Below are 21976 nucleotides of genomic sequence, written 5' to 3'. Positions count from 1 at the left end.
AAAAAATATTTTTAATAAAAACAAACAACTCTTTGGATTTCTGTAGTTATCAGAGAGCAGAAGGGTGCTTCCTACTCATCCCCAAAGGGGGAACTGCTCATACCTTCAGCAGACAAAAGAGACAGATTTTAAGCAATTCGATGGGGAAGCCAGAAAACTACTCCGAGGCCAGCCCCCTCGAAAGGCTGTTTTACTTTGCTAATGTCTTTAGTCCAGCCGTGGGCAAACTACGGCCCGTTCGGCTGTTCTATCCGGCCCACGGAGCCGAAAGAGTGGAGGGTTCTCTTGCTCTCCCCTCTGCTCCTTTACTTTGAATTTATATTAGTTCACACAAACACTCCATCCATGTTTTTGTTCCGGCCCTCCGGTCCAGTTTAAGAACCCATTGTGGCCCTCGAGTCAAAAAGTTTGCCCACCCCTTCTCTAGTCCCATTCTCTGTTTTTCATGACACTGACTCTGGATGAATCCAGGCCAATGGTCTAGTGTAAAAAAAAAAAAAAAAAAAAAAAAAGACAAGAGCGGAAGACTGGTCTTGTCTTTTTTTTTTTTATTCTGGACTGTCTGCGGACTGCGGGCTCGACCCCCCAGTAGAGGGCATGCAGGAGGCAGCCAATCATCATTGATGTTTCTATCTCTCACTCTCCCTTCCTTTCTGAAATCAATTAAAAAAAAAAAAAAAAAAAGAGGCAGAGAGTCCACACACCAGGATGTGAGCTCCAGAGGGCAGGGCAGTTGCAGGCCAGGCTCCACCACAGCCCTGCAGGCAGCTGAAACCCCAGCAGCCCCAGGGAGGGGAAGCCTCAGAGGACTTGTCTGTATGCCCTACACAGCACACTCTGCTCATTCTGGCAACAACCCCAGGGGCTGGCCGTGTTTTCCACATTAATCAGAAGCTCAGAAAGGTGGATTGCCCCTCATCCAGCTGGCTAGTAAGGGACAAAGTTAAAATAAGTCTGGCTGTCTGCTCCATGAGGGTGGGGTCACATCTGTCTTGTAGAACATTCCAGATCCCCTTCACCTAGCACAGCCTCTGGCATAAAATTAATACTTTAAAAAGCTGCGTTTTTTTGGGTTTCTAAGTGAATGAATAAATGGCTCCAAAAGTCCAATTTTCTAAACCACAAGTAGGACATCTCTAATATAGTCACCAGGATCCCTGAAATCCCAGTGTCTCCACAAGGAAATCCCAGGGATGAGGGGTCAGGCCAGTTGCAGCCCCTCCCCATCTAACCGCCCTGCTCCCCACAAATACTCTTGTCTTCACCTTGCCCTCTGCTCAGGCTGTAAAGTCATTCAACCCCAGAACTTGTCCACTAAGGGGCTGCATGTTGAAGAGTGAGTCTCCACTGGTATACTTTCTATAGTAAAGAATACCCAACTCTGCCCAAACCAGCTTTTTCATTAAAAAACAAAACCAGCCTGGCCAGTGTTGCTCAGTGGTTGAGTTCCAACCTATGAACCAGGAAGTCGTGGTTCCATTCCTGGTCAGGGCACAGTTTCTGGCTCGATCCCCGATAGGAGGGCATGCAGAAGGCAACTGATGGATGATTCTCATCATTGATATTTCTCTCTTTCTCCTTCTCCCTTACTGTCTCTGAAATCAATAAAAATATATTTAAAAACACACACAAAAACAAAACAACTCTTTGGATTTTTGTAGTAATCAGAGGGCAGAGGGGTGCTTCCTTACTCATCCCCAAAGGGGGAACTGCTCATACCTTTGGCAGACAAAAGAGACAGATTTTAAGCAATTGGATGGGGAAGCCGGGAAACTACTCCGAGGCCAGCCCCCTCTAAAAGGCTGTTTTACTTTGCAATGCAGCACAGAGGGGCAGAGTGCACTCTAAGGATGACCATCTGGGCTCTAGGAGGCTGGCCGCGCGCCAGCTGTGTGGTCTGGGGCAAGTCTCCACGTCTGGGGCCTGTGCAATGTGAACAACAGAAGTAGACAGAATTGTGGTGAGGATGGCATGAGGGCTCAGTGTGCTGAGAAGGGTGCTCAGTGCTCAGCAACACGGGATGCAGCTCTGCTTTACTAGTATAAACCTCGGCTCAGTTCAGGACCAACTGAGCCATCACAGTCACAGGCGCAGACCGTTCAGTTTCCAGACAGGATTTGACATGGGGGAGAGAGAAAGCCAGGGACAGAGCAGGCAAACCCTCCAGCTACGAGAGCATTTTCATGGTGGTCTTCATGGAAGGGAGGAAGCTGTGAAGACCAAAGGAGTGGGGAGCAGGGAGCATCCCCCCACTCTGCCCTGAAGCACCTGCTCCAGGAATGACCGAGATCTCTGGCCACCCCAGGGATCTGGAAGTTATGGAGTGTCCTGGAGAAACGAGCCTCCAATCCCAGGCTCAGCTTCCTGCCCTCCTCAGGAAACAAAGAAAAGGCTCCCTTACTGTGCCTCCCTCCTTCCTCTTAAAAGTAGGGCTGTCCTGTTCGAGGCTGCATCTTGGTAATCTGGGACACAGTAGTCCTTGACAGATACTGAATGAATGAATGAATGAATGAATGAATGCACATTTCTGACAGGTTGGATCAATTCCTGAGTATAACTTTAGAAACAGGCTACAGATGAGGTTGCAGGCCACTTTTTCCTTCAAGAGGAAGCTGTAAAAAAAAATGCCTCCCCGGTCAGAGGTTGCACTCAGCCAGCTGGTCACATACACTGGCTTCCCTGCTGGCTTTGAGGGCTTCCCTGTCTCAGGATGCAGCAATTGGTGCGGTGACTCCACATGGCGGCCCCACCAAATTGCTGGTTCCTCTGTGCTCTGCTTTACACGGGACCCAATCATTTCACTGACTGCCTAAAAGCAGGGGCTGTGGGCCCTGGCCTGTGTGGCTTGGTTGGTTGGAGTGTCGTCCCATAAACGGAAAGGTTGCAGGTGCAATTCATCAGGGTGCATACCTGGGTTTCGGGTTTGGTTCCAAGTTGGGGCACGTAAGGAGGGCAATCAATCCATGTTCTCTCTCACATCAATGTTTCTCTCTCTCTCTCTTTCCCTTTCTCCTCCCCTTTCTTTCTCTTCCCCCCTCTCTAAAATCAATAAGCATATCCTTAGGTGAGGATTAAAATGATAAATAAATAAAAATAAAAGCAGGGGCTGTGGGGCAGGGGGCACCTGTCATATAAACAGCTGGCATTGGAGCCAGGGTTGAGCCAGGGCTCTGTGCGGAGACAGAGTTGCCTCCTGTAAGGAAAATCACTGCTGTGCAGAATGTTCACGCCCAGCTCCGTGGGGGCTGCTCTGGACCAGAGGGGCCGTGTATCCAGGAAGAGCAGAGAGCGAGTCCTTTGGGCAGTGCCAAAGGCGTGGGCATCACAGCTCCCGGACCCCTTTTTCCAACCTCTTCTGGGAGCAGGAAAAGGAAGAGAAGAGGCAATCTTGGCCATTCCCGTTAAGGTTAGAAGGGGAGCTGCTCCAGACATGAGACCCGGTCCTGAGGGCTAAAGTTTTCATCCAGGTCAGCTAACATGTGGCTCAGAAAGCGGAGCCGAGGTCCCCCAGCAACCTCTCCACTGCTGGCTGAGTCTTCCGGATGCAGCCATATTAGGAAGTGACCTGCTACGGCAAAGGCCACTGTTGTACAGTGGCTGAGAACAAAGGCTCAGGGACAGCCTGGCCAGTAAGAGGAGGAGAAAAAAAATCAGTCTTGCAAACAAATAAAGCAATACTTTAAAAAATACAATGAAATGTATAGTATATATTTTCTGCCAGGCCAGTGTGGCTCAGTGGTTGAGCATTGACCCATGAACCAGGAGGTCATGGTTTCCATTCCTGGTCAGGGCACATGCCCCAGTTGTGGGCTCGATCCCCAGTGTGGGGCATGCAGGAGGCAGGCGATCAATGATTCTCTCTCATCATTGTTGTTTCCATCTCTCTCTCCCTCTCCCATCCTCTCTCTGAAATCAATAAACACACATTTAAAAAAAAGACTCAGGGACAGCTCGTGGGTCCCCACCCTAGCCGTGCACCCTGGGGCCAGTTATCTAACTTACTGGGTCTCAGTTTCCTCCTGTCAACTGGGGGAAATAATACTGCTTACTACATAGAATTGTTTTGGGGAGTAACTGAATAAATCCATGCAAAGAACTCAGACTAGGATCCGAACCAAGATGGCGGCATAGGTAAACACCTAAACTGCTGCCTCGCACAACAATTTCAAAACTACAACTAAAAGACAAAACATCTATCACCCAGAACCACGGGAAATCTGGCTGAGTGGAAGTTCTACAACTAGAAGGAAAGAGAAAAGAGCATTGAGACGTGCATAAGCGCTGAAAAGCTGAGGTATGGAGGCGCGGGAATTGGGCTGGCGGCGGGCGACTGGGTGTGCTGCTTTTTTCAACCCGAGGGAGACAAGCTCCCGATTACTCTGAACTCCAGTTTCTGGGGAGACGCTGGGGACCCAAACCCCTACAGGGAGAAGCTGGACTGTCTGCCATCAGGTCAGAAAGTGAGGGTGGCTTTCTTGCAGAGGTGCGCGCAGCAATCATTGATTACTGCGCTGGGGCGCGGGACGCAGGGACTTGGAAACGCGGAGATGCAGAGACGGCTGACTGGCAGCCATCGCTGTTTGCCACACCCTAGCCTAGTGACTCCCTGAGACCCCGCCCCGCACAATCTACAAACCCACCCAAGCTCCACACAGCGGCTTTTGCATATAAATGGCCTGCCCTATCGCAGCTTAACCTAACAAACTGCAGCTCTGGTCAGACAGCTCCAAAACCTCCAAACCCCAAGCAAAGAGGAGAAAACTGTAGTTCTTGCTGTAGCTCCTGCTAGGTGGCCTCAGACAGTAGCTGACCTGCTCCCCATTGGAGATCCAGAAGCTAGTGTACCTAGTGGTCAGTGTGAGACACCAGATTTCAACTCCTCACATCCGTAAGTGACACATTGAAGAGGCCGACTCAGTGAGCACCAAAGCCCCACTGAAGCAAGTCCTGCTCCATAAGCGTGTCTCCAGCACAGCAGTTCTTCCATTATAGACACAGCGGGTCCTCACAGCCAATTGGCCTGGAGGTCAATTCCTCCCAGTGTACCAACAGCAATCAAGGCTTAACTACACCAAGACTTTGCACTCAGCCTACAAAGGGGTGCACCAAGAGTGTCCATCTCAGGTGATAAGCTGAACCACTGGTCACCTACCACAGAAAACCACTCCATCAACAAAGGGAAGCAGCAAAATGCGGAGACAAAGAAACATGTCACGAATGAAAGAAATGGAGGAAAGCAAACTACTGGACATAGAGTTCAAAACCACATTTATAAGGTTACTCAAGAATCTTCTAAAAACCGCCAAGAAACTTGATGAGACCTCCGAGGAGCTTAGTGAGACCTTCAAGGACCTTAATGAGAATGCCAAAAAAAATGGAAAAGGACCAGTCAGAAATTAAGCATACACAGTCTGAAATAAAAAATATACAGAAATTCAACTGTAGATCAAAGGACCCCAAGAATCAAACCAAAGATCTGAAATATGAGGAAACAAAAAACACCCAACCAGAAAAACAAAAAGAAGAAAGAATCCAAAAATATGAAGATAGTGTAAGGAGCCTCTGGGACAACTTTAAGCATACCAACATCCGAATTATTGGGGTGCCAGAAGAAGAGAGAGAGCAAAATATTGAAAACCTATTAGAAATAATGACAGAAAACTTTCCCTACCTGGTGAAAGAAATAGACTTACAAGTCCAGGAAGCACACAGAACCCCAAACAAGAGGAATCAAAAGAGGACCACACCAAGACACATCATAATTAAAACTAGAGGCTTGGTGCACAAAATTCGTGCATGGGGGTGTGTGTCCCTCAGCCCAGCCTGCACCCTCTCCAATCTGGGACCCCTTGAGGGCAGTCAGACATCCCTCTCACAATCCAGGACTGCTGGCCTTCCTGATTGCCCCTAACCGCTTCTGCCTGCCAGCCTGATCACCCCCTAACCACTCCCCTGCCAGCCTGATTGATGCCTAACTGCTCCCCTCCCAGCCTGTTTGCCCCTAACTGCCCTCCCCTGAAGGCCTGATCACCCCTAACTGTCTCCCCTGCAGGCCTGGTCACCCCTAACTGCCCTCCCCTGCAGGCCTGGTCACCCCTAACTGCCCTCCCCTGCAGGCCTGGTCACCCCTAACTGCCCTCCTCTGCAGGCCTGGTACCCTCCAACTGCTCTCCTGGCAGGCCTGGGTCCCCCCAAACTACCCTTCCCTGCAGGCCCAGTCACCCCCAACTTCCCTCCTCTGCCAGCCTGGTCACCCCTAACTGCCTCTCCTGAAGGCCTAATGCCCCCAACTGCCCTCCCTTGCAGGCCTGGTCCCTCCCAACTGCCCTCTCCTGCTGGCCATCTTGTGGCAGCCTCTTGTGTCCACATGGGGGCAGCCATATTGTGTGTTGGAGTGACGGTCAATTTGCATATCACTCTTTTATTAGATAGGTTGCCAAGGGCAAAAGACAAAGAGAGAATCTTGAAAGCAGCAAGAGAAAAACGGTTAGTTACCTACAAGGGAGTACCCATACGACTGTCAGCTGATTTCTCAACAGAAACTATGCAGGCCAGAAGGGAGTGGCAAGAAATATTCAATGTGATGAACAGCAAGAACCTACAACCAAGATTACTCTACCCAGCAAAGCTATCATTCAGAATTAAAGGTCAGATAAAGAGCTTCACAGACAAGAAAAAGCTAAAGGAGTTCATCACCACCAAACCAAGATTACATGAAATTCTGAAGGGTATTCTTTAAGAAGAGGAAGAAGAAGAAAAAGGTAAAGATAAAAATTATGAACAACAAAATGACATCAAATACATACCTACCAACAAGTGAATCTAAAAATCAAGTGAATAAAAAATCTGATGAACAGAACGGACTGATGAATATAATAGAATCAGGGACACAAAGGGAGTGGACTGACAATTCTCAGGGGGAAGGGGGTGTGAGGGGTATGGGAAGAGATTGGACAAAAAATTACACCTATGGATGAAGACAGTGGCGGGGGGTAAGGGCATGGGGTGGGGTGGGGAATCAGGTGGAGGGGAGCTATGGGGGGGAAAAAAAGAGGAACACCTGTAATAATCTGAATAAAGATTTATTTAAAAAAAAAAAAAAGAACTCAGACTACTGCCTGGCACATAAACATGCATTAAATATTAGCCATTCCATGATCACTGAGGCCAGAATCTGTCCTCCTCCCTCAAACTCTGATTATATATTAAAAAATGTACTGAGCTTGCAACTAATTTTTCTTTTATTCTTTATATTTTTTCTATATTCCAATTTTCTACAAAACATAAATAGTATTCTCCCACTGAGGAAAAAGAGTTTAAACTTCTCAGAAGACAAGAAGCGACTGATGGGATCCTAGAAGCCAGAACCCGCAGAGTAACTGCAAAAGAAGGTTCTGGAACGTGGGTCTGCCCTAGTCCAAGACTATCCTGGCATAAATCTGCTTTACAAGTAAGTGCTCACAGGTCAGGAGGTCTCAGACTTTCCTAGACGAGTTCCAGAAACCCAACTTGTCAGTGACAAAGAAGAAACTTCCTGTCTAGACACTGAAATGCTTATAATTAAAACGACGGCTTAGGAGGCAGGGAGAGGCATGCTCCTTGAAGACAGCCTCGAAAATCCAGGCAAACACAACTACCCTAAAAACAACCGCTCCTCCCCTCCCAGGGTGTAACAGGCTGGTGTACTTCCTTCGGGCCTGAGCGGGGTTTTAAAGCAGCCGAGGCTGCCTTGATGGGACTATCACAACCAATGCCGACCGGGGAAGTGGGTGCCCAGCGAAGAGTGGGCTGTCGTGACCTAGGGAGTGACCTCTCCACTGTGGGGAGTCTCCTAGGTGAGGCAAGGATGAGTCACACACTGGAAAACCCTCGGGTGGGTCTCCCAGGGGACCAAGGACCTAACGAGTAAGGACTCCTCCACATCAGCAAGAGCAGGAGAAGGGATATAATGCAATCCTGGGTGTGTGTAAACGGGGGAGAAGGTCCTACAAGACACAAGCATTCACTACAGATAGAGTTCAAGGTTAGAGCGAATAAAAAAACAAACAAAAACAAACACCCAGCTCCAGCAGCCACCCTACATGTAGCACAAAGAGCAGGCAGGTGCCTGACGTCAACGTCCCGGTCATCTCCCCGCTAACTGGGTGAGCCAGGATGTTCTCCTAACAGGAAGGACACTTGGGTTTTTCTTAGAAGGGCAATTAGCTTATTCTTGGCATGGACCCAGAGACCTGTGGGCAATGCCCGGATTGAAGGCTGCTTCTTTCGGTCGGGGACTTGGTCTGTGATGTGTTCCACTGTCTGCAGGTTCGGCGCATAGTAGGTACATGTGTGTGAAATGAATCCTCTTCGATGACACAGACTGTATACATTCCTCCCATTCACTGCCGTCTCCCCAGCACTGAACACAGCGTCTGGCGTATAGCAGAGGCCGAATAAATGCTCTTGAATGATTTACCTGTGTGGGGTCGAGGGCTCCTGAACACTGCATGTTCAATGAACTCATGCAGGTGAAGATCCCCATCCCCCTACACAAAAAAACCAACAACCCTGAGAGCCCCGAACCCCAGGCCCTGGACAAACAGGCCTGGGCAGCAGACTTGCTAAGACAAACTGCACAATTTCTGAGTTTCCAGCCCGGCCAGCTGTCTGACAGGCACACACACAAAATCCTCCCCCCAAAAATAACTCTAGGCCTGCCAGTCTGCAGAGACGGAAACAGGAACTGGAAATCACCACGTCCTCGCCCGCTGCGCTGTAACCCTGCAGCCCAGGGCCCGGATCTGTGCAGCGTGGCCCTCACGTGATGGACCACCGTTTCCAGTCCGCCCTGTGCTGGGTCACCACCACCGAGATGCCAGGGAGGAGAAGGTGCCCCACCATGTTGCAGCAGCTTTCAGGGGAAACAATCAACAATTGGCACATTACACGCATGCATTCAACGTAAGCCCTATCCTGACTTTGGAAACGTGAAACCGTGGCCTGGAGGAAATGTATTCCTCGAGGGGGGCACTCTTATGAGAGTTAAATTATCTCCTGCACAGGGACAGCCACATTTCCTTGCAGATTTGGGGTTAATCCTGCAAGTAAATCTCACGCTTTGTCCGAAATACACCCCTGGAAAAGGCCACCCAGTCAACTCACCCCGTTTGCAGGTGCTGCTTACCATTAGTGCCCTGGAGGCACCTCGAGCATCCCCTGCATGGAGGGCTGGTGGGCTTAACCTCCCTGGGGAAGGAAGGCAGTGCCCTCCTTCATCCTTTCTACCAGGAGGGATTAAGACTACTTTCAAGTTTCCGAAATCTCCACCGGGTAGTCCCATCCTGCGCCCCCACCCAGCTGTCAAAGAAGCTGCTTCTCAGAGGCAAGTTGTCAAATGATCAAAGCCGGGGGACAGAAGGGGCGGAGAGGGGAAAAGGAGGGATGCAGGGGGCGGTGCTGGGGCGGGAAGGAGGGTTACTGGGAGAAAGACAGACCCAGCACACAAGCACCCGGCAGGCAATGGTTTTCACTGGAACCCGCCCTACGAGATGTGGCTCTAATAAGTTCTGGTTTCAGGAGCCTTCAAAGCAATTGGTCTGGGAACGGATTCCTGGTCTGGACATCCCAGACCTGACAGGGCAGAAAGACAGAATGGGAATACACTCCCCAGGGGAGCACAGAAGGAATGCCACCCGTGGACGCTAAGGAGGGGCCAGAATGTGGAAGGGACAGCACCCCTCTTCTGATAGTTTGTTGTTTAGGTGGAAGGCATGGCTCCAAATCTCCCACAAATTAAATTGAATTTAAGAAAAAAAGGGATCTCATCAGTGTCGGTTTTGTTGCAACCTCTGCAAGGCATTTTAGTGCTAGCTATCAAAATCTTAAATGCACACACCCCTTGATCCAACAATTCCACCTCCGAGAATTTGTCTCACAGACATACTCACAGAAGTGTGCAAAGATATAGGAGAAAGGACCGTTGTCATACTATGTATAACGGTAAAAAAACAATGTCAATCTAGCTGTCCACTGACAGAGGGATCATCAAACGGGCGGCAGTGTTTCTATTACGGAACACTCTGCAGTCAATAAAAGGAGTAAGGCACCCTAGAAGGTGTGGTTCAGTGGTTAAGGCATTGGCTCACGTGTGGAAGCAACCAATCCATGTGTCTCTCTCACGCTGATGTTTCTCTCTTTGTCTCTCCCCCTCCTTTCCACTCTCTCTAAAAATCAATGAAATCATAACCTCAGATGAGGATTAACAAAATAAAAATAAAATAATTAAGGTAAATCCACACAGACTGATGGGGAAAATATTCTCTAATGTACTATGAAGAAAGTACTGTAGGTATTAACCCAGTTGTGTGATATTTATTGATTCTGATTATTCTCAATAATTATGTTAAAGTCTCTACAACACTGAGCTAGTGAATACTGCACACACTCCTAGGGGGAGATACAGGGTCAGGTTCCTGTGAGCCTCTGATACAATTATCAGTCTCCTAGAGGCCCAGTGCACGAATTTGTGCACGGGTGGGGTCCGGCCTGCTGGCCCCAATCGGGGTGGATCGGGGCCGGGCCTGTTGGGAGGAGGAGACGGTGGGAGGTTGGCCAGTCAGCCTGCCCTGATCAGGCCCGATCAGGGCCAGGCTAATTCGGGGGAGGGGCTGCGGGCAATTGGCCAGCAGGCCCTGCCCCTGATTAGGGTTGGGGGGCTGATCAGGGGTGGGGCTGGCCATGGGGAAGGCTGTGGGTGGTGGGCCAGCTGGCCCTGCCCCTGAATGGTGTGTGTCGGGGGGCTGATCGGGGGCCAGCAGCCTTGGGGAAGGGCCAGCAGCTTTGGGGAGGAGCCATGGGTGGTTGGCCAGCTGGCCCTGTCCCTGATTGAAGTGGGGGGGCCAAATGGGGGTGAAGCTGGCTGGGGGGAGGGGCCACGGGCTGATCGGGGTGGTGGTGGACCATTGGGGGCGGGGCAGCCAGGGGGAGGGGCCGCAGGCAGTTGGCCGGCCGGCCCTTCCCCTGATCAGGATGGGGGGGCCGATCTGGGGTGGGGCCGGGTGGGGGGAGAGGCTGCAGGAGGTTGGCCTGCCAGTCCTGCCCCCTATTGGGGTGGGGGGGGCAATCAGGGCTGGGGCCAGCTGGGGAGAGGGCTGATCCGGATGGTGGTGGCCCATTGGGGGGCGGGGCGGCTGGGGGGAGGGGCCGCAGGTGGTTGGCTGGTCGGCCCTGCCCCTGATAGGGGTAGGGGGACTGATCTGGGGGGAGGGGCTGCAGGAGGTTGGCCACCTGGCCCCGCCCCCTATTGGGGTAGGGGGGGCAATCAGGGGCAGGGCGGCTGGGGGGAGGGGCTACAGGAGGTTGGCCAGCCAGCCCCACCCCCTGATCCGGCTGGTTCGCTGGCCGCAGTGGGCATCATAGCAACTGGTCGTTCTGGTCATTCTGGTCGTTACGGCATTACGGTTGCTGGCTTTTTATATATATAGATTACCTTGTTTTGTGTATTTCTGTTAATATAGCATTGATTCATTATCATGGAACTCATAGCCAAGAGCACTATGTAACTCATGCCTGTATGAAGCTTACTGAACATACATATTTTCTCCAATGGCACACCACAGCCTTCTTGCACTGAGGACCACAGCATTATGATGGGGGGCCATTTTAAGTAGCAAAATCACCAACAAGCAGAAAAATGAGACCACATGGCACCAAACAGACTGAGAAAAGGACTTAAGTATGAGAGCTGAGACAAGAAGCAGTGGGCTTGCCTCGTTCCATCTCAGCTGGGAACACTCAAGCAGGTGCCTCACATGGTTTGGTGCTTTGCACATTGTCCCTGAATGGCTGCAGGAGTTCTGCAGTGCTGGTTTTGGGGTTAAAAATGAATTTCAGTGAGTAGGCGAATTCTCAGGTACAGAATCTTCAAATCATGAGGCCTGATTGTGTTTGTGTATGCTCAGAACATTTCTAGGAAGTGTAATAGATCCGTTTTGGAAGAAGACACAAGAACTAGCTGCTCCCAGAAGTTATCTCTGGAGACTGGGATAGGCAACAGATGGAGAGAAAGAGAAAGAATGAGGAAGGGAGAGAATCTGGCAATTTTGTTTACTGGGCAGTTTCTATGGGTATAATATGAGATTTATCCCCTCCCATCCCTGTAAATGAAAATAAAATTTCCCAATTATGAGAACACATAAGTATATCTAGGACTGGAAAAATACACACCAAACTGTGGAAATAGGACTACGGGTTTGGGAGGAAACTAATTTTTTATCTAGGTAGTTCTCTACCTTTTGGGTGTGTGCTTTTTTACAATAAAAAGATATATCAGCCGAAACCGGTTTGGCTCAGTGGATAGAGCGTCGGCCTGCGGACTGAAGGGTCCCGGGCATGTACCTTGGTTGTGGGCACATCCCCAGTGGGAGGTGTGCAGGAGGCAGCTGATCGATGTTTCTCCCTCATCGATGTTTCTAGCTCTCTATCCCTCTCCCTTCCTCTCTGTAAAATATCAATAAAATATATTAAAAAAAAAAAGATATATCATACTTTTTATATCATAATAATAAGGTCTTATATTTAAGGCCATGCTACCCCAGCAAAAAGGCCACTTGTCCTGCTCTTGCCCTCTGGTTTTCTCCCACCCTCTCTCCTTCCTCTAGCTGCTTCCTGCCTGGGGCTAAGGATGCACCACCCAGCCATCTCTGAACAGCAGCAACCAGGCAAAAGCAAACCTCCAAGTTTACTGGAAAAGTTCAACACAGAATTACCAGTTGACCAGCACTTCCAATTAGGTTTACACCTAAAAGAAGTAAAAACAGGTGTTCAAACAAAACTGGTACCTAAATGTCCATAGCAGCACTATTTTTAATGCCCATCAACAGACAAATGGATAAACAAAGATGGTACATCCATAAAATGGAACAGGATTCACCCACAATAAGTAATGAAGTACTGATACCTGCTGCAGTATGGATAACCTTGAAAACATCAAGGGAAGAAGCCAGACACAAAAGGCCACATATTGTATGATTCCTTTTATGTGAAATATGCAGAATAGGAAAATCTGCAGGGACAGATAACAGATGAGTGGTTGCCAGGGACTGGGAAGGAACAGGAAGGGGCTGCCTAATGAGTCCGAGGGTTCCCTTTGGGGTGATGAACACGCTCTGTAATGAGACAGAGGTGACAGGTGCACAACCATGTGAATGTACTAAATGCCACAGAACTGTACACTTTGAAATGGTTAAAATGGTGAATTTTATGTTGTGGTCTGAATTTTACATCAATTAATAAAAATAAAACTCTGAGCTGTGTGGCCTTGGGCAAGTTATTCAGCCTCTCTGAATCTATAGAATGAGGAGATGACACCACGACCACGTAGGCTGCTTTTGAGGATTCCATGTGATATGTGTGTAAAGTGATTGGCACTGGACTGGGTATGCAGGTAAGCACCGAAGCTGCTGTCGCCAGAATGACAGGATGATCTCATACTGTCCCAATCAACTCACCTGAAAATTGTGGGGTTTCCATATTTTCAAATGATCCATATATATATGTGGGGTTTCCATATTTTCAAATGATCCATATATATATATATATACACACACACACACACACATATATATACATATATACATACATACATATATATATATATATATATATATATATATTGATTTCAGAGAGGGAGGGAGAGAGAGAAACATCCATCAGCTTCCTCCTACATGGCCCCTACAGGGGATTGAGCCCACAACCCCGGCATGTGCCCTGACTGGGGATCGAACCTTGACCTCCTGGTTCATACGTTGATGCTCAACCACTGAGCCACGCTGACTAGGCTCAAATGATCCTTTTAAACAACAACAAATAGAGTTGGGAGAGGGGTGCCGTGTGAGATGAAAGATTCAAGGAGTCTACTCGATATATAATATATTTATAGCTAGAGTATTTTTAGTCTGTCCTATATTAAGTAGGGGAAACCTAAACAATGAACTCAGATACGACAATGGGGTGGCTTTGCCACTGGTCCACCATGGAACAACCTACAGGCCGTTTCTCTTTCCACCTCCTTCCACAGGCCTGTAAATATGGGTCCCAGACCGACCCCTGTTTTATGGGGCAGATGGGCCTATATACAGGTGAAAAGGTTCCATCTGTGCAAAGGCCCTTGTCTGGAAGCAGCTCTCAAAACCTGAGAACTGACAGGTGGGGGCAGGAAGAACTGTGGCTCCTCTTATCTATCTGGGAATTATTGGGTATAGAATTCGCAGAACTTCAAACGCCCTGCGGCAAGGTGACCCCCCTTGGGGCTGACAGTCTGCCTGGGGAGAGGGCAGGGAGGAGTGAATAGGATTTCAGGCTGTCATGGAAACTTTTCTTCCCTTGGGCCTCTGAGCATATGGCAGGTGTCCTGAAAACTCCCATCCTGCCGCCCCAGGCTGGCTGCTGCCCTCAGACATGTGGGTGGGGGCGTCTGCCTCTCTGTCTGCAGGGCCCCCTCCATCAGCCACGGCCACAGCAACACAAAGAAGTCTCCAGTGTGCGCCTCATGTCCCAGCTCCCCAGACAGTCGCTGAGGGAGAGCCTGCGTGGCCCCATGGAAATCTAAGTCCCCTGCCCCCAGAGGGGCCTCGATGCAGCCCATAGATCACAGACAGCAGCAGGCCAAAGGCCACGGCGCAGGCTTCTCCTGGGCCGCCTGAAACACGATGCCTATTCTGCCCTCGCTGACAGGGATGTCCTGCACGCCCCACATCTCCTCCCAAGACCAAAGGGAGCTGCATGTTGATAGGACTCTGAGGCAGCCAACAGAGTGGACTCAGCCAGGCTGGCTCCTCTGTGTAACATGGGGAATCCAGCTGGCTCAAGACAGAGAGGATCACAAATCGGGAGGCTGTGAACCCAACACAGCTAAAGGGACGATAAACAACAGCAGGTGGGAGATGCCCGTGTGGAAAACAAGACGTAATTTTGAAAAGTCTACAGCTTCTGGAGCTGGGTGCCCGTGCCCATGGGGGTCCATGGCAGGCTGCTGGGAGCAGACAGAGCCACAGGAGAAACCAGGTGCCATCTTCTTATGGCAACAGCAGGACCCAAGGGTGGGGGATGGTGCCCATATAATAAAACAGGACAATAACATATTGTGGTGGGAACTGTAAAATCGGATTGAATTTTAAGGAGAAAGTACTAAATGTCAAAGGAGTGTTACGATGGCCACTGGCCACCTTGGGGAACTTTGCTCCTCTGTCAGTCACCTGTATTTATATTAAGGGCAACCTGGAGAAGTGTGGAAGCCCGGCTTTAAAGAAACCCTCGTTCCATTATTTCATTTATCTCATAAATATATACTACTATGTTTTTGAGGTCTTACTATGTCTCAGGCTCCTTTCTCTCCCCGAAACTCACTGTTTAATAAGGAAGTGGGTGCTAATTAAAAGTACATGGCTCGATCCCCGGACTGGTGGCTCAGTTGGTTTAACCATAGTCCCATACACCAAAAGGTTGTGGGTTCGATTCCCCATTGGAGCACATATGGAAGGCAACTGATTGATGTTTCTTTTTCACATTGATGTTTCTCTCCCTCTCCCTCCCTTCCTTTCTCTCTTAAATCAATAAAAATCACATATCCTCGGGTGAGGATAAAAAATGAAATAAAAAATAATAAAAGATTAAGATGCTAAAATCCTTATCACTGAGCCTGGTACATTACAGATGCTAAAGAAAATGTTGATGATTATTACTAATAATGTTAGCTCCCATTCAGCTGGGATGAGCAGGGAAGATGTGCACAGGCCATGGAGACGTACAAAGAACTGGGAGCACCCAGGCTCACGGAGGAGGAGGAGGAGGAGGAGGAGGAGGCGGAGGAGGAGGCGGCGGCGGCGGCGGCAGCCCAGGGGAAGAAGCGGTTTCCACATACTTGCGAGCAGGAGGCAGGAGACCGCCACGGCGTACAGCTGCTTGGAGGTGGTGATGTTATAGCGATCCAGGAAGTGGTCCAGCAGGTAGACGGCCAGGTGCCGGGCTGCGGGGCAGAGCTGGCACTGGCTGCTCAGCAGGGTCAAGATGTCCACAAAGAACCGCCGGCTCTTCAGGAGCGGGGAGTGGGCTCGGAAGGCAGGCAGCTTCAGTTCCTGGAACGGGCAGGGCAGAAGGGTGGTCAGGGCCGCCTCCCGAGAGCCTTGGATGTCCCAGAAAGGTGAGAGTACAAGCCTGCCTTCTGGCTGGTTCAAGAGCACCCATTCCCTCCATACCCTGTTCGCGTTCCTTCGAGTCCCAGGATGGCAGCCCCTTTATTCTAGGAACTCCTGGACTGAGCCCCATCTACCCTCACCGAGCACAAGCTCAGAAAGTGTCAGGCACCTTCCCGATGACAGGGACCAGTGAGGAGGCAGCTGGCTCCATTCCCAGGGAAAGGATAACTCCTGGAGATACACAGGCCACAACAGAATGGAGGAGACCCACATCCGAATTCGGGTTCTGCTGCTCAACCAAGCTGTGCCCCCCGGTCACCTGTCTTCACCCTTGTTTCCTCCTCAGCAGCTGAGGTTGAAATGAAACATGCATATAAAGCACCCAGCACAGAGGAACCTCTCAGGGTCCACGGCTTGATTCCCTCTGTGGCTGGGATTGTGAGAGATAATTTTTTAAAAAATTCAACATACAGCCCTAGCCAGTTTGGCTCAGTGGATAGAGCGTGGGCCTGTGGACTGAAGGGTCCTGAGTTCGATTCCAGTTAAGGACACATGCCTGGGTTGCGGGCTCAATCCTCAGTGGGGGTCCGTGCAGGAGGCAGCCAATCAATGATTCTCTTTCATCACTGATGTTTCTCTCTCTCTCTTCTTCTCTGAAATTATATATATATATATATATATATATATATATATATATATGAAAAATTCAACATACAACAGTTGTTAAAATAATAGTACAAAGAACTCCCAAATACGTATGAAAAGCCCTGAGCTGCAGACTTTAAAAGGGTATATTTCATGGTATGTGAATGATATCTCAGTAAAGCTGCTATGAAAACGTAAGATGGACACATCACCCACTCGCAAGGAGTTTATGGCCCAGTAGGAGAGATGGTGAGCAACTAAGACAATGACAGAATGTCAAGCTGATCCACACTAGGAAGGAAAGCTCTGGCCACGGTGAGAACTCCCATCTTCTCTGAGGACTGGGAGGTCTACCCTGGGAAAGTGAGGCTGGAGTTGAGATGCATGCTGGGATCTCTTCTCTCCTGGCTGTGCCCCCCAGAGAGCCTGAGGCCAGGGCACAGATCTCTCGGGAGCCCAGAACTTTGCCATGGAAAGTGCTCAAAGCCTGAATTAATTAGCTCCTCGCCTTATGTTTACATAGGAAGAACCTGAGTTTGAAATAGTCCTAAAACAGCACTCGCCCGCCTCCCGCCGGCTCTATTTAACTAGCAACAAATCCGAGACTGGAAGTCTTTCAGTGGATCCTTCTTTTTTTCAACCTTTTATTTATTTCTTCATTTCTTTTATAAGCATGGAGAGAAGCTTTTATCCCAGCTTAATTTCTTGTTGATATATGATTTCCAAGCATTTTCTCCCATTCTGTGGGTTGACTTCTTTGGGTATTCTTCATCTTCATTATTGGATGAATTTATTCAGTAACCATGGGACTTCAAACTCCCATCACCCCAGTGTGACTGAAACATGGTGAGGTGCCCAATAACTATCAACGAGGAACTGAAAGGAGGGAGGGGGCGGAGAAGGGAGGGGAGACGGACTGCCGTGCAGTGCTGAGTACACAGGGCCCAGGGCGCACAGACGAAGGTGTGGTGGTCTGCAGAGAGCGGCAGGTCAGTGGGGACTTCAAGGAAAAGAGATCTATCCAGCCAAGTTTTGGAAGGACATCTAGGACTTGACCTGTTGAGGATGCAGGAAGGAAAGAATGCTCAGCAGGACAAGCAGCACCTGCAAAGCCACACAGGTGTCCCCATCTGGGAATCTAGAGTGCTTGGAACAACCAGACCAGTGGGGTATGCCTGGACAAAGCAGGCTGGGAGGGTGGCAGGGTCCCAGCGTGCATGCCCGGCTAAGGTATCTGTCCTGTCCTGAAGGTAATAGGGAGCCACCGAAGGGTTCAGAGCAGGGCGTCCACAGGGGCAGAGTGGCCATGCACGATCTCTCGGTCAGCCTCCTCCTGGGGACGCCAGCATGCTGGTCCTGTTTTGTTCGAGAGTCCAGCTAGTAGCAGCAGCCAATGTGGGGCTGCAGCTCTCCTCAACAGCCGTCCGCGCCTCCCCACCCCACGAGCTTGCAGGCGACTGGTGTATTTCCTCTAAGCCCTAAGGCTTTAAGGCTCCTGACAAGAAGCAATCACAATCACAGATTCCTGGGTTCTGTCCCAGCAGCTACTGGAAATCAGCCAAGTGAACTTCGGCCTGGCTGCACTGCCCTCATCGAGGCAGTCCAAAGCCCCAAAACATCAGTCAGATATGCAACATCCTGACTCCCCTCCCTGCTCAACTCAGCCAAGCTTAACTCCTTCTGGATTTTCCTTTGTGCCAACTGGGAGAACAGAGCTCAAAGAAACACACTGTCGATCTTCCCTCTGTACGCTCCCCTGGGAAAAGGCTCGAGCAGATTCTCACAGGAAGCCTCTGGTGCATAGAAGCAAAAGCTATGGACCTCTAGAAGGGGCAGCAATGCATGTCAAGAAGGAGGGAGCAGGTAGGGCTTCCTGGAAAAGGCTAGTCTCAAGGGTAAGCAGGGGTCTGAGAGCCACACAGCTGCCTGTGATGCCCTTCATCCCCATGTCTGCTCGTCCCTCAGATGCTGGTTTATTGTCCTTCCTAAGAGATGCTTTTCGACCCCTCCTCATTCCCAATTAGGCCCCTTTGTTCTCTCCCTTCGCACGCTGTTCTCCAATGTCAAATATTTACTTACGTCTCTTTCCCTGCTTAAACTCTAGCTCTGGAGAGCAGGGAGGGGCCATGCCCATGTTGCCTACACCACTTGCCCAGTGCCCAGGATGTGCCTGGCAAAGAGGCAGGTGCTCAAAAAATGTTGAAATGTTGGCACAGGGGAAAAAGAATGAACAACCATGAAAAAGCATAAAGGAAATGTAAATGCGTATTACTAAGTGAGAGAAGCCAATCTGAAATGGTTACATACGCTAGGATCCCAGTTATAGGACATTCTAGAAAGGATGCATACAGCAAAAAGATCAGTGGTCTGAAGCTGGGCGAGAGGGAGGGATGAACAGGCAGGGCACAGAGGATTTTTAGGGAGTGAAACTTCTCTGAATGGTGCTATAATGATGGATACATGTCAGTAAACATTTGTGCAGACCCACAGAACGTACACGGCCAAGAGTCAGCCCTAATGTAAACTTGGAGAGACAATGATGTGTCAATGTAGGTTCATCGATTGTAACAAAGGTACCTCTCCAGGGGTACCTTTGTTGATAATGGGGGAGGCTCTGCAGGTGGGGGCTAGGGGGCATATGGAAAATCTCTGTACCTTCTGCTCAATACTGCTGTGAACCTAAAACTGCTTAAGAAACAAAGTCTACTTAAAAAAATGAATACCGGGGCATCCCTTCCTGTACCATACAAAGCAGGCTGGCATACCCGGCTTGACTCGAGGGGGGGCAGCTTGGTAGAGATAGTCGAGACAGGCAGTTCCGTGGTGGAATCTCAACTCCACTGTTTACTAGCCTGGGCATGTGAATTCCAAAGCCCAGTGTCTTCATCTGGAAAATGGGGGTCATGCTGCCATAAATGTGAAGTATTTGGAAGCACTCGGCAAGCATTTGCGGCCTTTCCCTCAAGCTGGGCAATCAGACCTCAGGTAAGCTGAGATTTCTGCCTCTGTCACGCTCTCGGAGGAACCTGCTTTGTACGGTGGAACGACCCTTTCTCCCTGAGGGTGTACAGCTGGGCCTGGGGACCTTGGCAGGCAAGGAACCCTGCCTATCCCCTCCGCAGAGCTCCCAAGCCAAAGGGATCAGGAGCTGCGAGCCTCAGCTTCTTCCCGGCACTCAGAGGAGGGCGATTCTTTGGCAAATGAACAGCAATGGGGGACGCCAGCATGCTGGTCCTGTTTTGTTCGAGAGTCCAGCTGGTTCCTTCCCTAACCCAATTAGGGGGGAAGGCATTCATTACAAGGGCTTTGCTCTAAGCAGCCGCCTTCCCCTCAAAGCACTCTTGACCTGAGTCAGCTCGATGGCCACAGCAGCCGGGCGCACGAAGCAGCCCTTTCTGCTGAGCAGCCTGGATTCCAGAAACAAAAGAGCAGCCTGCTTGGGCGGGTGGGCGGGCAGCCTGGAAAGCTCTCCAGGATCAGGCAGGCACTTGGCAGGCACTCAGCATCCAGCGGGCAGGAAGGGGGCAGGAACCAGCCGGGCAGGGTGACCTTCCTCTCAGCAGGGCCAGGGTCAGCCTCAGTGTGGCCAGCATAAGGCTGCGGGGAGGGCACAGATGAAGAGGGGTGGAGGGGTGTGGGAGTGGCAGAGGCTTCCTGACTCCCTCCCGGGCTGCTGGCCTTTATCACCTGAGTCACACAGGAGAGCATGTGCTCCCAGGTGAGCAGATGACCAGGTGGGGCCCAGGGACAGGTGGCCCTGATGGAGTTCAGGGGCGGGAGTGGCTGGGGGGAGATTCATCTTTTGTTATTATCAGTGGTTTATTTCATTTTTTAAAAATAACAACAGGGTAGAAAAATTATTAGACACACACTGGAATGTTAGCATTGGTTATCTCAGAGCGCTGGGACCTCGTGTGATTTTTACTTTCGTGCTTTTCAACACTGTCTGGCTTTTTAAAAAAATATTCACTGTATAACCACTTTATTATTTCAATTACTGTGTTTCCAGTTTGAAAGGAAAAATGGAGAGAGAGGGACTAGATATGCACGCACTGTATTAAGGCCAAACTCAAAAAGTATCCGAGATTCCCTTCAACCCCACATCATCCCTTCCACAAAGTTAACCCTGTAATGATAACCACCCCACTGCGCTAAACATCCATCCGTCGTCCTCACAAGACTCAAAGACCCCGCTGGGTTCCACCCAGAAGTACAGTAGTCTTTTTCTTTTTACTAATTATAAATTACGTGTTCAGCTGGCAGATTTTCAAAAGTAGCAAATAACAAATATCACTTATATTCCCTCACGCAGAGAGAAGTACTGTTACATTTCATGTGGATTCTTCAGATGCTTCTCTGGGCAAACAAGACGGGTTCATAATCTACAAGTAGACACAGGGGAACAATGTTTCAATGGCTGCCTAGCGTTTCACTGTACAGCTGTGCCATGACTTCACCAGACCCCCATTTTGGACATTTGGGCCGTCTCTCTTCCTTCTGTTCAGGCCGCTCATCAGCACCCACACGGCCCCATAGCCAGCAGTTAATGTTGACCGAAGTGTCTGCCTGTTATTAACTGTTCTCCCCACTCCCCCCAGAATGTGACCTCCACTTCTCTCTCCTGGTCCTGGCTGTACCCCTGGAACCAGCACAGTTAGGGCTACTGATTATCTGTTGAATGGAGTGTTTTGTGTGATGAACACAGGTGTGACCCAAGTAAACACCAACAGGGGGGATCCTCCCTTTGCCTGTGGCCCGCTATGCACTCTCTCCCCCAGGTGTCCCTTACCTAGCCCTGCAGCCTTCCCTGGGGTAACCCACAGGGAGGGGGAAACTGTCCCCCTGAAAGGGAAACCCTGGCATTCCTGAGACCAGAGGAGCTGTTCTGGGGGAAAGGAAGGTGGTGGGAGTCAAGACAGGCTAGAGTCCTTCCGAAACCACGCTTCTTGCCCTGGCCAGTTGCTCAGTGGTTAGAGCACCAGTCTGTGAACTGAAGGGTCACAGATGAGATTCCTGGTCAAGGGCATGTACCTCGGTTGCAGGTTCAATCCCTGGCCCCTGTTGGGGCATGTGTAGGAGGCAACCAATCGATGTGTCTCACGTCAATGTTTCTCTCTCTCTCCCCCCCTCTTTCCCTCCCTTCTACTCTCTCTAAA

The 21976-nt window shown here is 50.0% G+C and overlaps 1 protein-coding gene across 1 annotated transcript in view; it reads right to left on the bottom strand.

Moving 5' to 3' along the window:
* CCNJL (cyclin J like) overlaps nt 1–21976 on the bottom strand; it is a 49667-nt gene that overhangs the window by 10064 nt on the left and 17627 nt on the right. The window contains exon 2 of the mRNA XM_080673443.1: nt 15902–16115. Within this exon, the coding sequence (XP_080529569.1) occupies nt 15902–16115 (214 nt within the window). The remainder of the gene's footprint in view (nt 1–15901; nt 16116–21976) is intronic.

The sequence above is a fragment of the Plecotus auritus genome, assembly GCF_963455305.1.
Source record: "Plecotus auritus genome assembly, chromosome: 6".
NCBI lineage: Eukaryota > Metazoa > Chordata > Mammalia > Chiroptera > Vespertilionidae > Plecotus > Plecotus auritus.
This window is presented reverse-complemented; position numbering and strand designations above follow the sequence as displayed.